Source organism: Pholis gunnellus (assembly GCF_910591455.1).
Source record: "Pholis gunnellus genome assembly, chromosome: 1".
NCBI lineage: Eukaryota > Metazoa > Chordata > Actinopteri > Perciformes > Pholidae > Pholis > Pholis gunnellus.
Genome location: NC_136528.1, coordinates 28,016,689 through 28,029,824, shown reverse-complemented (window position 1 = coordinate 28,029,824; position 13,136 = coordinate 28,016,689). Strand labels below are relative to the sequence as shown.

The 13,136-nt window shown below is 45.7% G+C and overlaps 1 protein-coding gene across 1 annotated transcript in view; it reads left to right on the top strand.

Annotated features, from left to right (window-relative positions):
- Positions 1–10,373, top strand: part of kif13ba (kinesin family member 13Ba) — a 36,685-nt gene extending 26,312 nt beyond the window's left edge. Inside the window, exons 26-39 of the mRNA XM_079162577.1 lie at positions 91–246; positions 364–463; positions 628–754; positions 897–952; positions 1,034–1,158; positions 1,260–1,535; positions 1,615–1,767; positions 2,064–2,141; positions 2,242–2,289; positions 2,423–2,579; positions 3,400–3,497; positions 3,721–3,777; positions 4,573–5,155; positions 5,357–10,373. Of these exons, the coding sequence (XP_079018703.1) occupies positions 91–246; positions 364–463; positions 628–754; positions 897–952; positions 1,034–1,158; positions 1,260–1,535; positions 1,615–1,767; positions 2,064–2,141; positions 2,242–2,289; positions 2,423–2,579; positions 3,400–3,497; positions 3,721–3,777; positions 4,573–5,155; positions 5,357–5,562 (2,220 nt within the window). The 3' untranslated portion in view covers positions 5,563–10,373. The remainder of the gene's footprint in view (positions 1–90; positions 247–363; positions 464–627; positions 755–896; positions 953–1,033; positions 1,159–1,259; positions 1,536–1,614; positions 1,768–2,063; positions 2,142–2,241; positions 2,290–2,422; positions 2,580–3,399; positions 3,498–3,720; positions 3,778–4,572; positions 5,156–5,356) is intronic.
- The last annotated feature ends 2,763 nt before the right edge of the window (positions 10,374–13,136 follow it).

The following is a 13,136-nucleotide window of genomic DNA, read 5'->3' as shown; positions in this document are numbered from 1 at the left end:
ACCACAGTCGACTTGATCACAGCAGGTGGAACTGAAAAGCCAGCTTCTAATTATTTTCTGTGTCTTGCTCCTCCTCCTCCTCATCTCCAGGGTCAGTCAAGGCGAATCCAGGTGGACGTGCGTTCGGTTCAGGACTCGGGCACCATGCCTCTGATCGCTGAAATACTGCTCGCAGTGTCAGTGGGTTGTGTGGAGATTCGAAACACAGCAGCAGACCAGGAAGGAGACGAGATGGACAGCTATCAGGTAGATCAGACGAATACAGCTCTGCCCACAGCTCGTTGGCCTCCTTCAATAAGTCTTAAATTGACTTAAAAGTGAACTGAAGCCCGAAATGATGAACTTGCTGGTTTGTTGTTGCAGGAAAGAGACCTGGAACGTTTGCGGCGGCAGTGGTTAGCTGCTCTCACCAAGAGACAGGAATACCTCGACCAGCACCTGCAGAGCCTGGTCAGCAAAGCAGGTAACACACACACACACACACACACACAAGTATACAAACATTCATAAAAACAAGCTTACACATTACAAAATCCTTACACATTACAAAATCCACCCTCTCTTTGGGTTGTTTGGTGTCTTTCAGTGTAGGAAGTGTTAAATGTGTGAGCGTTGTTGTGTGCACAGAAAAGACAGAGGATGACATGGAGAGGGAGGCCCAGCTGCTGGAGTGGCGCTTGACTCTGACGGAGGAGAGAAACGCTGTCATGGTGCCCTCCGCTGGCAGCGGCATTCCTGGAGCGCCTGCTGAATGGTATGACACACAGCAGGACGTGTGCACGTCTCTAAATAGATTTATTTGATGTTTCTTTGTGAAGGCCTCTCTCAGCTTTCTCCTATAACGGACAGAATCGTGTATATGTTGATCCCGGTGTGTATCGCTTGTTTGTTCACAGGGTTCCTCTGCCGGGCATGGAGACTCATACTCCTGTCCTCTTCCTGAACCTCAAACGTATGTCACTTCTTTGCCAAATAAAATATGCCGGCTCACGTGTTTTTCTACTCGCCGGCTGATTTGCGATGTTTTCCCCAGCTGATGACCTCAGCTCTCAAGAGCAGTTCGAGGTTCCCGAGGCCGGAGGTTGGGACGCCACCCTGAGCAGAGAGGACGAGGACGACTTCTTTGACCTGCAGATCGTCAAACACTACGACGGAGAGGTGAGGATGACGGACCCGCATTAAGGTATTTTCCCCCACCGAGGACGCCCACTTGGGTAAACCGTGTCATTAACCAAGTGTGTGTTTGTCGACCCCTGCAGGTCAAAGCAGAGGCATCATGGGACTCCACCGTCCACGAGTGTCCCCAGCTCAGTCGCGGGGGGGCGTGGCCGGAGCACCGGGTATACCTGACGGTTCGAGTGGTGGTGCAGCTCAGCCACCCCGCCGACATGCAGCTGGTCCTGAGGAAGAGGATCTGCGTCAACGTTAACCCGGGACGCCAGGGTTTTGCACACAACTTTCTCAGAAGGATGTCCACCCGCAGCACCATACCTGGCTGCGGGGTCACCTTCGAGGTGGTCTCCAACATCCCCGGGGTAAGGCCAGGGGAAAATATCAGGCGTGTTTCGCCTAAGAAACTTTCACAAATCTTTTATGATGTTTTTGTGCCATCAGGACGCCCCTGGTTCAGAGGACAGGGAGATGCTGGCCAACCTCGCCGCCAGCGCACACAACAGCCAGTCGGCTGATAACGAGGCCGCAATTGAGAAATACCTCCGCAGCGTCCTCAGTCTGGAGAACATCCTGACTCTGGATAGACTCAGACAGGTAGGTGAAGAAACCGGTAGAGAGACAGACAATCTCAAGTCGGTAGAAAAATAGATCTGTTGATCGATAGGCAGACATGCAGTGTTTTAACACACAGCAGCCTAGAAGACAAACGGCTTAATTATAAAAAAATTTCAAAGTTGTGATTTCTTTGTACTTTTTCATTTGAGTACTTTCTTGTGTGTGTGTGTGTGTGTGTGTGTGTGTGTGTGTGTGTGTGTGTGTGTGTGTGTGTGTGTGTGTGTGTGTGTGTGTGTGTGTGTGTGTGTGTGTGTGTGTGTGTGTGTGTGTGTTAGGAGGTGGCAGTGAAGGAGCAACTGACGAGCAGAGGGAAGAGCAACAGACGGAGCATCAGTTCTCCTTCTGTCCACAGGGTAAAACACATATACAGTGCCACTATAGTAATACTACAAGACGATGCAAAATAGTACAACATAATCTGATTTCTCTCTCACACTGTCCATCCATCCTCAGCTGTCTGGAAGTAGACAAGACCTGTCCACAACCTGCCTGGACGACAAGGTAACGCACTATTAGCTTCTTGCCTCGACATGTTGACTCTTCTCAGCAACAGCTGGTTAAGAGTGAGACGTTTGAATATGATGTAACTGAAGAACACATTTCCAAACCCATGCCCTGCCTGTCTGTTTCTCAGGGCCGATGGGAGAGTCAGCAGGATATCTTCATGCCTTCTCAGTTTTACCGCACCCTCCCCCGGCCCGCCTCGTCCCCTTCCACCTACTCCACCTCCCCGTCTTCATCCCCGACTCCCTTCGGCATGTCGCCCCTGCAGAACCAGGAGCCGGAGCAAGGTAAACCTCCCTTTACTCCCTCTATCTCTACTCTCTTCTCTGCCATACATCCATTGTCACTTTTCTCTCTTCTACCAGTTTCTTCATCCCTCTTCTCTCCTAAACGGGTTCATCCGTTTCTACTACACGCTGATCTCAATAAGACGTTGATCTCCATCATGAGACTCCACTCCTTGTAATTGATGTGTGTCATTGTTAACGTTACTAAATGCTGGGTCTCAATGCTCTGTTCCCTTTCCTTGACGCGTAAGATGATGTGTCTCTTCCTATCGGCTCCTCCTGGTGTCGCTTACATCCATTTCTGTAACCGTCTTCGTCTAACGCAGTGCTGCGAACCTCCTCTCTCCTCATGGTCAAAGCTTTTCATTGTAATCAGTCTGAATATGTCTCGTAGTGATTTCTTGCCCATGCCAGAATGCATGTTATTGTGACGTGCTTTTAGATTAATTCCGTTCACGAAATGAACAGAATTAATATTTTTTAGTAGTAGTGTTTTTTTTAATCACATTGTAATTGCCAAAAATCAACCGTCGGTGTGTCTTATTGCCGGCGGATGTCTTCTTCTGTCAGTCTATCACTGTGTTGTTGTTTTTTTGCCATTTCCTGGACCCGCTTTCAACTTTCTTGTCTTACTCTTTCACACCTCCTCTACCTCCCACACCTGCTCCTCGCTCCTTTCCTCTCCTCTGCCTCCTCCTCCTCCTCCTCCTCCTCCTCCTCCTCCTCCTCCTCCTCCTCCTCCTCCTCCTCCTCCTCCTCCTCTCTCACCTCAACCCCCTCCCCCCAGGTCGTTCAGGACTTGCTGCCTCTTATCTTTCAGTTAAGGCGCTGGTTCCTCAGATGCCCAAACTGCTCAAGTCTCTGTTTCCAGCGCGGGACGAGAAGAAGGAGCTGAGACCGTCGCCACACAGCCAGCAGGTCAGCAGAGCTCCGTGCTTTGTTTTACTGTGAGGATGGTGAAGCTGGGTGGGACCCAGTTAGCCTCGCTGACGGAATAGAGATTACAAAGTTCAAGCATATAATTTGTAGTAAATTATGCTAGACTGGTTTTAAAAAAATGCCAAGCTCTGGCAGCAAGGTGAGTGTACAGGTGTGTTGTGTGTGTTGCCATGTCATGACCTTGCTTGTTGTTACTCTGCAGCATGTCCCTCGCATCATGACATCCGGAGGGGACGACAATCGAGTCAAAGCCGACACGGTGAGTTTCTCCTGTTCGATCCCCCGTCGCTCAGATTGTGATTCATGTCACGGTTGGATTTGATCAATATGGGGATTGTTTTGTGCCAATACGTTACAAAAATCTTTAGCTTTTTTCTTTTTGTGTATTCGTAATTGGATCAGATTACTAGAAGCACTGCAGCTTTCATCAATCTAATACGCAGTCATATTCAAGCTGCACAACACTTCCCGCAATTGCAATCTGGGGCCCCTCTGGACATTAAATCGTCTACTGCCATACTGCGTTTAAGGGTCGCTGCAGCTATTTATTACTGCTCCCCCCCCGCCATAAATTTTGGTGGACTGACAGAGACTGTGAATCAGCAGAGGCTGAGATTACCCTGTATGTTAGTCCACAGTATGGGCCGGGCTCTAGATACACTGGATCATACACCTCCAATAATGCAGGCAATAGTATCTTTGTGTTAGACGCTCTCTGCCTGGGAAATACTCGCGTCCCATGAACGCCTTTAACTAACTCTTCTGCTTCCTTATTGGTTCCTGATCTGGCGCCGTTTGCAGTAACATAAGTGTATATGTGGTTTTGTTCCAAAGACCTTTTCATGTATTTACTCATTAGCCCAAAGGGCGACTGCGTTATTTATCGCTGTCAAGCAGCGTGTGGCTGCAAATGTCAATGTTTTCATGCTGCACATAACGGACCCTAGATGTAAGAGCAGCTGATTGGTGACATTTTTGGGGGGGGAAGTTGATGATTTTTTGTTCTGTTGTTTTGCCTTGCACGTTCTCGTCTGAAACCGTTGGTTTCCTGTAGACTGCAGTTCTACGGCCCCCGGCCAAAGACAGACGGGCAGAGTTCCCAGACGTCCCTCCTCTTCCTGTGCATGACCCGCATGACATCACCCCCCTCAGCCCTCTCAGCCAGTCATCGAGTGGCTACTTCTCCGGTAGTGTTTCTACGGTTACCCTGTGTGACGTCCTCCAACCCTCCTCCTCGTCTTCCTCCCTCCTGGCTGCCGAGACCGCGTTGCCCACAAACCCCCAACAGCAGGGTGCTGACAGGAACGATGTTGTAACCTCTCCTTCTCAGTGTGGCACCAAGACGGCCGCCGTCGCTCCGCCCGCCTCCCACAGCTCAGCCAATCACAACAACGTCACAGCAGAAAACTCCTTCTCTGAACACAAGCTGGTCGACTCAGGAGGAGGAGGAGGCTTTGAGAGGCTGGAGATCTTTATGGACGATGACGAGTGCAGCCATGATGACGTGCTGCCTGATTGGCTGACAGAAGGGGCGTATGTTACAGTAGGAAGCAATAAGGCCGGGACAGTGCGTTACGTGGGAATGACGCAGTTCGCCGAAGGAGTGTGGGTGGGGGTGGAGCTGGACACCCCTGTAGGTAAGTACACAATTAAAGGGCCACTTCACACAAATTACCCAAATAAATGAAAAAGCACTTCCTCAAGCACCAGTAAAAGAGTATACCGTCACAAATATTGATTTGTTAATGTACGGCCTTTGATTGGTGGAGCTGACCACAGTTTACTTCTGAATGACGTCCGGCTGGCGCTGACGGCCTTCTTTGTTTTTCTCCCCACAGGTAAAAATGACGGTTCAGTCGGAGGTCATCGGTATTTCCACTGCAAACTGGGTTACGGGGTGCTGGTTCGCCCGGACCGGCTCTCCTGCCGTGACCGGACCAGCCGGCGCACGGGAGACTTCGCCGCTCCCGCCCACGTCCCCGTGCTGCGAGGAGAAGCCATTGTTGCCCGACGGGGGGAGAACCGCAAGTCCTGGAGCAGTTGAGGCGGGGAAAGTAGGAGCTGGATGGGAGAGATGAACTCCCCGACAACCCTCCTCCTCTTCCTCTCCTCTCCCAGCTATGCAACAGGCTCAAGCATTCAGAACTGACACACTGCCTACCCTCCTGTTAGAAATACACTCACTACATCCATTCACAAGTGATGGATGGAGGTAGAACAAAGACAATGAAGAGGCCATTCAGAACCAATGCAAGTAAGTTGATGAAAGACTATGCAGAGTATGTACAAGTCCGTGGAAGGACTATTTATCATGTGGGAAGATGATGCTCAATGAATGGCGGTCAATGGGAAGACTGCTGAGAGTGAATGGAAGGCAGTGCAGACTTTGTCTCTGAGCTGATATACAGGGATGCAAACTGGTCACTTTATTTTACTCCCAGTTCCCTTCTGAGAATACATATTTCAGCTTAAAGTGCAGACGAAACACTTCTAGAATGAAAAGGCTTCATCTTTTCCACTTGGATGCTGGCTGTTATTATTATTATTATTATTTGCCATTTTTTCATCTATCCACCATTCACAACGATGAGTAGTCATAGCTTCTAGAAATATTTAATCGATTTTTTTGTGTTTCTTTTGCCTTTTTTTATCATCCTTTCACGTCTCACTAGCATGAGCTTTCGTGAATTAGGAAACAAAAATGGATCAAATTTAGATTTCTTTTTAAATTTGGGGGTCATACCGTGCTACAGTGTATCCCGCTGTGTGTTTGCATCCCTGGATATGATGTCTCTACCTGGTAGTCCTGAGACTGTATGTCCCAGAATCCTCTGCTCCGGCTGCCGCTCTCTCTCCCCTGAACACTTTGACACATTGTTTGAGACTCGTCTCCTCCTCCTGGACTCCTTTTTTTCTTTTGAAGATGGATCCTCCCAGAATGTGCCTTCACCATGGCTTTGGTTTGCATTTGTATTTTGTCTTTATTTAATTTCTGTGAGCTGTGTTTTGTGTTTTAAGAGAATGCCTTGTGCTAAGTGTGAGGTGATCTCAGGGACTGCAGAGGGGGAATGTGTGTTTGTGTGTGTGTAAATGTTGTACAGTGTTGTCCTGTGTGCACAGATGAGTTCATATTGTAGTCGTGTCGATGTCGAAGACTTTATGTGCTAAGCAGGAGAAGTTGTGTCCTTTTTGTGGGACAAAGCCACTAAGGGAGCAAGTTGCTTGTACCGGGAGGCATTTAAAGTCTATTTTGCACTGGAGACGTTGGATAAGAAGCATCTGTATGTGAGCAAAACGCGTCCGCGTTGTCGCGGTGCAGCGAGACGGAGAGGCAGACTGAGCGTGGACGGATTCCTCGAATCAACTGGCAACGTGAAGACGGTTGTTGGACGTCTGTCCTTGAAGCCGGTGAGCTGGTCGTCCTCTGTGACTGACGTTTGGACACCGGGGGGCGCTGTGGTACTCCGGTGCGGTCGGTGGGCATGTGTACGTGTTGAGGAGAAGAAAGTGATGGAGACGCCGCATGTATTTCACGCTTGGGAAGAGAATCGATTTGCTTCTCTGCATTTGATCTGTTTTTGAAAGAGTCTAGTTTTAGGTTCTAAATGGGAGAACAATAATTGGGAGGACGTTTAAAAACAGGAAAGCAGTTCTGACTGAACATTCCTGGCACGGCTGTTGGAGAGAACGCAAGATGATGTGGCACACTTTGGGATTTACAAAAACAATATATTTTCCTATTGAACATCCCATTAACATTTGACAGTGACCTCGTTCTCTGTGTGTTGATTTGTGGAAAAGCATCAGCAGTGGTTTCCTCATCATGAGGAGCACTACCAAGGCTGTGGAAAGCTCTGTGAGAGTGTCTGATGAACTAGATTAAGGTCGGAGGTCAAAGTGTTTGCTTTGAGTCGGAGCGATGCTGTCGCTGTTCTGATGATGGGAAAAGTAATATTTCATCATGATCGGCATCACTTGGTTACTTTAGCACCATGTGTCATTTATTAACGACCATTCTAAGTTCATATCCCGATGATGAAGGACCTGAATATGCTTATTATTATATGCGGTTTCTATGGTGACATCCATAAGGAGTCTGTTGCGATGATGCACACGTGACCACGTTATCTGGAGAAACACCACCACCATCATCATCGTTAATGTTTTATCGTGCGTCTTCTTAATTCGAGAGGCCTGACTTTACTATTTATATTTAAATGCTTGTACACATGCATTTTATCGCATGAAAATTGATAAACGCCTTTTTATTTTGATAAATATTGCACAAATGATTCCATGAAAATTGCTGCTATTAGCATTGTAGATCGACCGGTTTATCGAACACTCGGTGTCTCTTACTGTGTACTAGATTTGGGATTCCAGTAGTTTTCTTTTTAACCCCAGACGGAGAAACTAAAGTCAACGCTTTGGTTCAGCTTTTAAATATGAAGCGGTTTAAAAAAATAAAATAAAAATCAGGCACTTATGTGAGCCTTTTGAAGATAAGCTGAGAGGGAAAAGGGTCGTAATATTCCTGCATCGAGCTCTGGAGAGGAAGTGTGATATTGGACGAGGAGACGATGCATCACCATAGCTCAGTCATAATCTGTGTGTGTAATATCTCTGGCTGGTTACTGTTGGTGGCTGTCTGGTATGTTAGTAGTTGGCGAATAGCGAAGTGGTTTGTAGGTTGGACTGCTGTTTATTTAATAATGTTGTGGTTCAGAACAGTCATGTGGTAATGAAGGAAGGGACGACAGTTCAGTTTCTCGTGTGTTTGATTGTGTGTGAATGTTGGGTGGACCTGGCTCTGATTCAGTTATGTCGGCGAGTTGCTGCCAAGACGAGAAATGACCACCAGCTGCCACTTTCCTTAACACACTGAGGGGGCAACACTCTCTCACCTCTCTCTCGCTCTCTCTCTCTCTCTCTCTCTCTGGGGGAGTTCTGGACACCCCTCTCTGTGGCTGGTGGACTCTCCCGTCCTGGTCTCGGCTCGCAGCGCTGCTCTAGGGGTTCGAGATCACTTCAGGCTTCCCTTGTATGCGTTTGTGCCTCAGAAACCACGTGACTGAGTATCTTGCACACACTGTTTCCATATCGACAACGCTTCAGTTCATTTGCACAAGAGGGAATCGAAGAGTTAATATCTGGGAACACTTGTTTCTGTCTGAAGAAAATACAACCTGATGTCATGTTATGATCCAGTGTTCTGTGTTTTTAATTGTACTTAACTCGTTGTAATGTTTTCTGCTTTCAGTCACTCACCGCTCAATTACATTTTAAGTCCGACTGGTTCAATTGAGAGCTGTTATTTTGCGTGACAAGCGACTCGGGTCACAACAGAAACGAGTCTTTTCTTCCAGCGCACATCTTCCTCTGTAGCTCTCCACTCGGTCTGCGGCGTCGTGTGCGCATCACTTTATCAGATTTAAGTGTGACGCTGACGTTAGATTTAAAAACATAATAATTCCGGCTCGCATTTCAATAAGGAACTGTAAAAACTAGCGTTGGAGAGAACTATTTTGCTCAGAACGGATTTAATGTTGTAACTTGTAATTCAGTGGCCTCCGTGTCTGCCACTGTAGAGATTACAGCAAAGCCACAAGTGTTATTTATGGGACTGTATCGACCCCAAGAACCACATCCAATTCCATTTTTATTGATGCGATTTGTGTCCCGGCATATTCATACTTGTATGTTCAAATCTTCCCCTCAGAGTTTCTTTTTGTTTGTGTTGTCTGTTCTTGTGTTAAGTGCTTCTGTTTCGCTCAGAATTCGGTCCCATATCTGCGCTGCATTCACCTCATCAGCTCTCACACGACACACATCACTGCTGTACCATGAAACCTATTATTTAACAGGATCATTCCAAAATGATATGAAACCTTTCTTCTTTTTAAAGACAGAGTAACCGTATCTTCATTTATGCACCGCTGCTGTCCGGTTTTTAAGACATCAAAGGGAGTTTTGTCACTGGTTTAAACTCCTGTATTACTGCCTTGCTGGAGGGGCCTGACTTCCACACAGGGAATTTTATAAACCACCATAAAATCCTCCAAATCTGTGGATTTACAACCCACCACTGCCCTGCTGCAGCCACAGCTCCTGCCTACCTGGGACCATCACCAGATCTGACGAGGTGTTCTGATTTTGAAAACTTTTTACCTGCAGAAAAGTAGTTTCTTTTTTTTTACTACCTCTTTCTCGCCTTCTTCCCTGAGGCCTTTTTTAATTTATTTTTAGCTGACAGAGTTTTAACCTGCTTTGCTGCTGAACAGTTCACCCCTCTGTGTGTTCTCACACATTAGAATAAACCACACAGACGAGCGACACGCAGTGCAGCCTCAGTGTAGTGTTTTGTTTTTGCAATAACAGATTTATTTCGACAGCCGTGGATTCAGATACGACTTCTCGTCTTGGTGCATTTTTAAAGGCAGTTGGTATCAACGTGTAATGTGTTGCATTCAAACTTCCTCGGCACCAGCAGCCGTATTTCACTGAGCTGAGTAATACGAGGAGCTGAAGGAGAGGACTTGGTGCTCGCTAAGTCATGTTCCTCCTGCAGAGAAGACCCTCCAGAAACACGCGGCTCAACAGTATTACCATATCATCCTGACTAATCATTATCAGTGTCTGTCGCTGCTGTTGATTCTGTGGCGGCGACTTTGCCTTGATGTGTCATTTGTATGTGTGAGTGGTCGTTAGGTGTGTGTGTGTGTGTGTGTGTGTGTGTGTGTGTGTATGCGCATATTAAGACTTATATAAAGACAAATCTGAGCACAAGTTTGGGTTTTGATTAATTTAATTGTTTTCTGTAATTCTATGCTGCAATCCAAAGAATAAACATGTATTATAATACATTTATCATTTCCTTTTTTTTTTTTTTTTATCATCTGAACAGTAATCTGGTAAGAAAAAATAAAAAAAGGAAGATTAAAAGAGTTCATTTGTTTATTTGCACCAAACCGATTTAGTGTTGACGGACACGTGCAGAGCTGAGGGAGGCTGATGACGTGTTGAAGGTAAGTGAGGTGAGGAAACAGCAATTCACAAAACAAACTATTCACTTAAACTAACGGTATTGTAACAATTCTGACTCCTGGTCCACTTATTTATCCAGAGCTTTCAACCTTACCGCCCCGTCTTCATCAGCGGATGAAGTTTGCTCGGTTGTCATGGGGATAGTTCTGTTTACAAGTTCGGTACCTCGTCGTCTCGAAAACCCTCATCTGGTGAAGACTCTGTGATACAGCTGAAAGCTCCAGAAAAGGCCCTTGATTCGGGATTGGTTTAACAGTTTAGGGTATTTCACACATGGCTCTTGATGTTGATCTGTATGGAGCTAAATCCAGGTCAGATAGTTACACGTTGAACAACCGCGTCATTGACTCGTTTGGCCACAAGAGGGAGTTTACCTTTAGTGAGCGCTTCTGTCGGCAGTGAACTAATGCAGGAAACATGCGTTTTATTTATCACCACAGGTAGAGAGATGTTTTCCTCTGGTTTTGAAAATATTTTTCTGAATTCATGAATCCATTGTGCAATGAAATTCGTTAGCATAGCCGTTAATTCACCCCAGTTTAGTCTGCTGGTGCAACTGATGTTAGCCTATTAGCTTAGCTTGATAAAAACGAGTAGCCATACTTTTACAATTCGTCATTTTTTTTTTACTAAACCAATTAAAACTACCAACAGTCATACCTTCAAGGACCATAGTGTATTGTCACATATTGTCAAATAAAGGCTAAACTGCCGCGGCTCCTCTCCCACACAGCGGCACAACTTCCCGCTGCAGCTGAGCAGCGCTGACACACTTTGAGCTTCCCCTTTCTCGCGGACGCTATCGCGAGGATACTACGCTGCAATCACAGTCGTGTGGAAGTGCGAAACGTCAGATATTAAAGTGTGGTAGTTGAACGGACCGATATGTCAGTTTATTGCTCTTTTACTGTGATTCGTGCCAAGTAGAGGCTAACACAGCTGGCTAAATAGAACTTTGTCACTAGCGTAATTTTCTTTACTTGCAATCACGTGAATATGGTTTATAGAAAGTGTTGAATCATAATTCTCGCGGTGCCCACATTACCTGAAGGCAACGTGGTTGAGGACGGTCCTCGGCCTTCTTTGTTATACTGTCACTCATGATGCCACGCCCCTCTCCGTTGATGCCACGCCCCCCACGTTCGATCAGGGTAAAAAATCTGAACTGAAAAAAAGATTTGAATCTGAAAATATTAAATCTGAAAATGAAAAATATAAGAACTCAAATATCAAAATATATATGAAAGTGAAAAATAAAATGTATTCAAAAATTCCAGAACTGAATCAAAATTATATTCAACCCCAAAAAACTTTTCATTCACTTATTTTTATTTTGAATACATTGCTGTATGTTCCAATGTTCAAGACCACAACTTGAACTTTCAGGTTCAAATTCTTTTTTCAAATGAACAAAACTTTTGACCTGGATTTATTTCCATAGATCTGTTGCTTCTTTAGCTGTGAATAGGAATTGCTTGACAAAGACAACTGTGAAATTAAGTATTCAGGGAGAGTTTACGGTACTTTGACCGTATACACATTTACAGTACAGTAACAGCCGTCTCTCTCTCTCTCTCTCTCTCACTCTCACTCTCACACTCACTCTCACACACACACACGCACAACAAACCAAGACACACTGCATGGACTCGGATCACGTTTTATTCCCTTGTAAATAGAATATCAATAAAAACACCTTTTAAAAATAACAAATAAGGTTTATCCAACAGATGAAAGTAACAAAAGGCATATGTAGATCTTCTACATAGCGATTACAGAACAGTCTACCGTCCAAAAAAGGCACTAAATCTTGAAATAGAAAAGAACGAGGGGATAGAAATCAAGTCAAAGTGATACAACAAACATCCTGCTGAGGTTTGATATTTTTCATTCTATAGAGAATTAATAGTTTATTGCCAAAATGAAATGGAAACCACTGTGTTTTTCTTTTCTTTCTTTCTTTTTTTTTTTACATGACTGATAACTTTTTTTAAAGTAGTATTTATTTACAGTCATTGGCTGATTTAATGAGGACATTAAGACTGGAACAACCACATTTTATGATGAATGCATGAATGTCTTTTTTTCCTTCACCTAAATAAAAACAGCATTTCGAGGACACCACTCTGCAAATGTCATGCGGCATCTCGTGTATTCCCAATATTGACGCACGACCGGCACCATTCAGTCCTGAGGCGTGAACTGACTGAAACCACGATGGCGGCGCAGTCATCTGTCCTTTTCTATTGGTTCACACAGCAGACCTCGGATCAGATCAAGAGCCTCTGCCACCCCCCACTAACGCCTTCATCGACATGCACCCTCATTTTGTCACGCTAAACAGCCCACTGTGCCAATCCAAACAGTGTGGTTAAGACAAACATTTACTGCGCTGCCTGTGTAAAGGGACGGGGACGTTGCCGGAGGAAGTTGGACTTGGCAGGAGAAAGACAAATGTGATCAAGATAACGTCGATACCAAGCGTCTGACACACTGGACGCTTTTCTTTTTTTCCTGTGAAGAACCAGCGAATGGAAGCTCATCCTTCTAAACCAAACGGTACAGCAAGGCAAC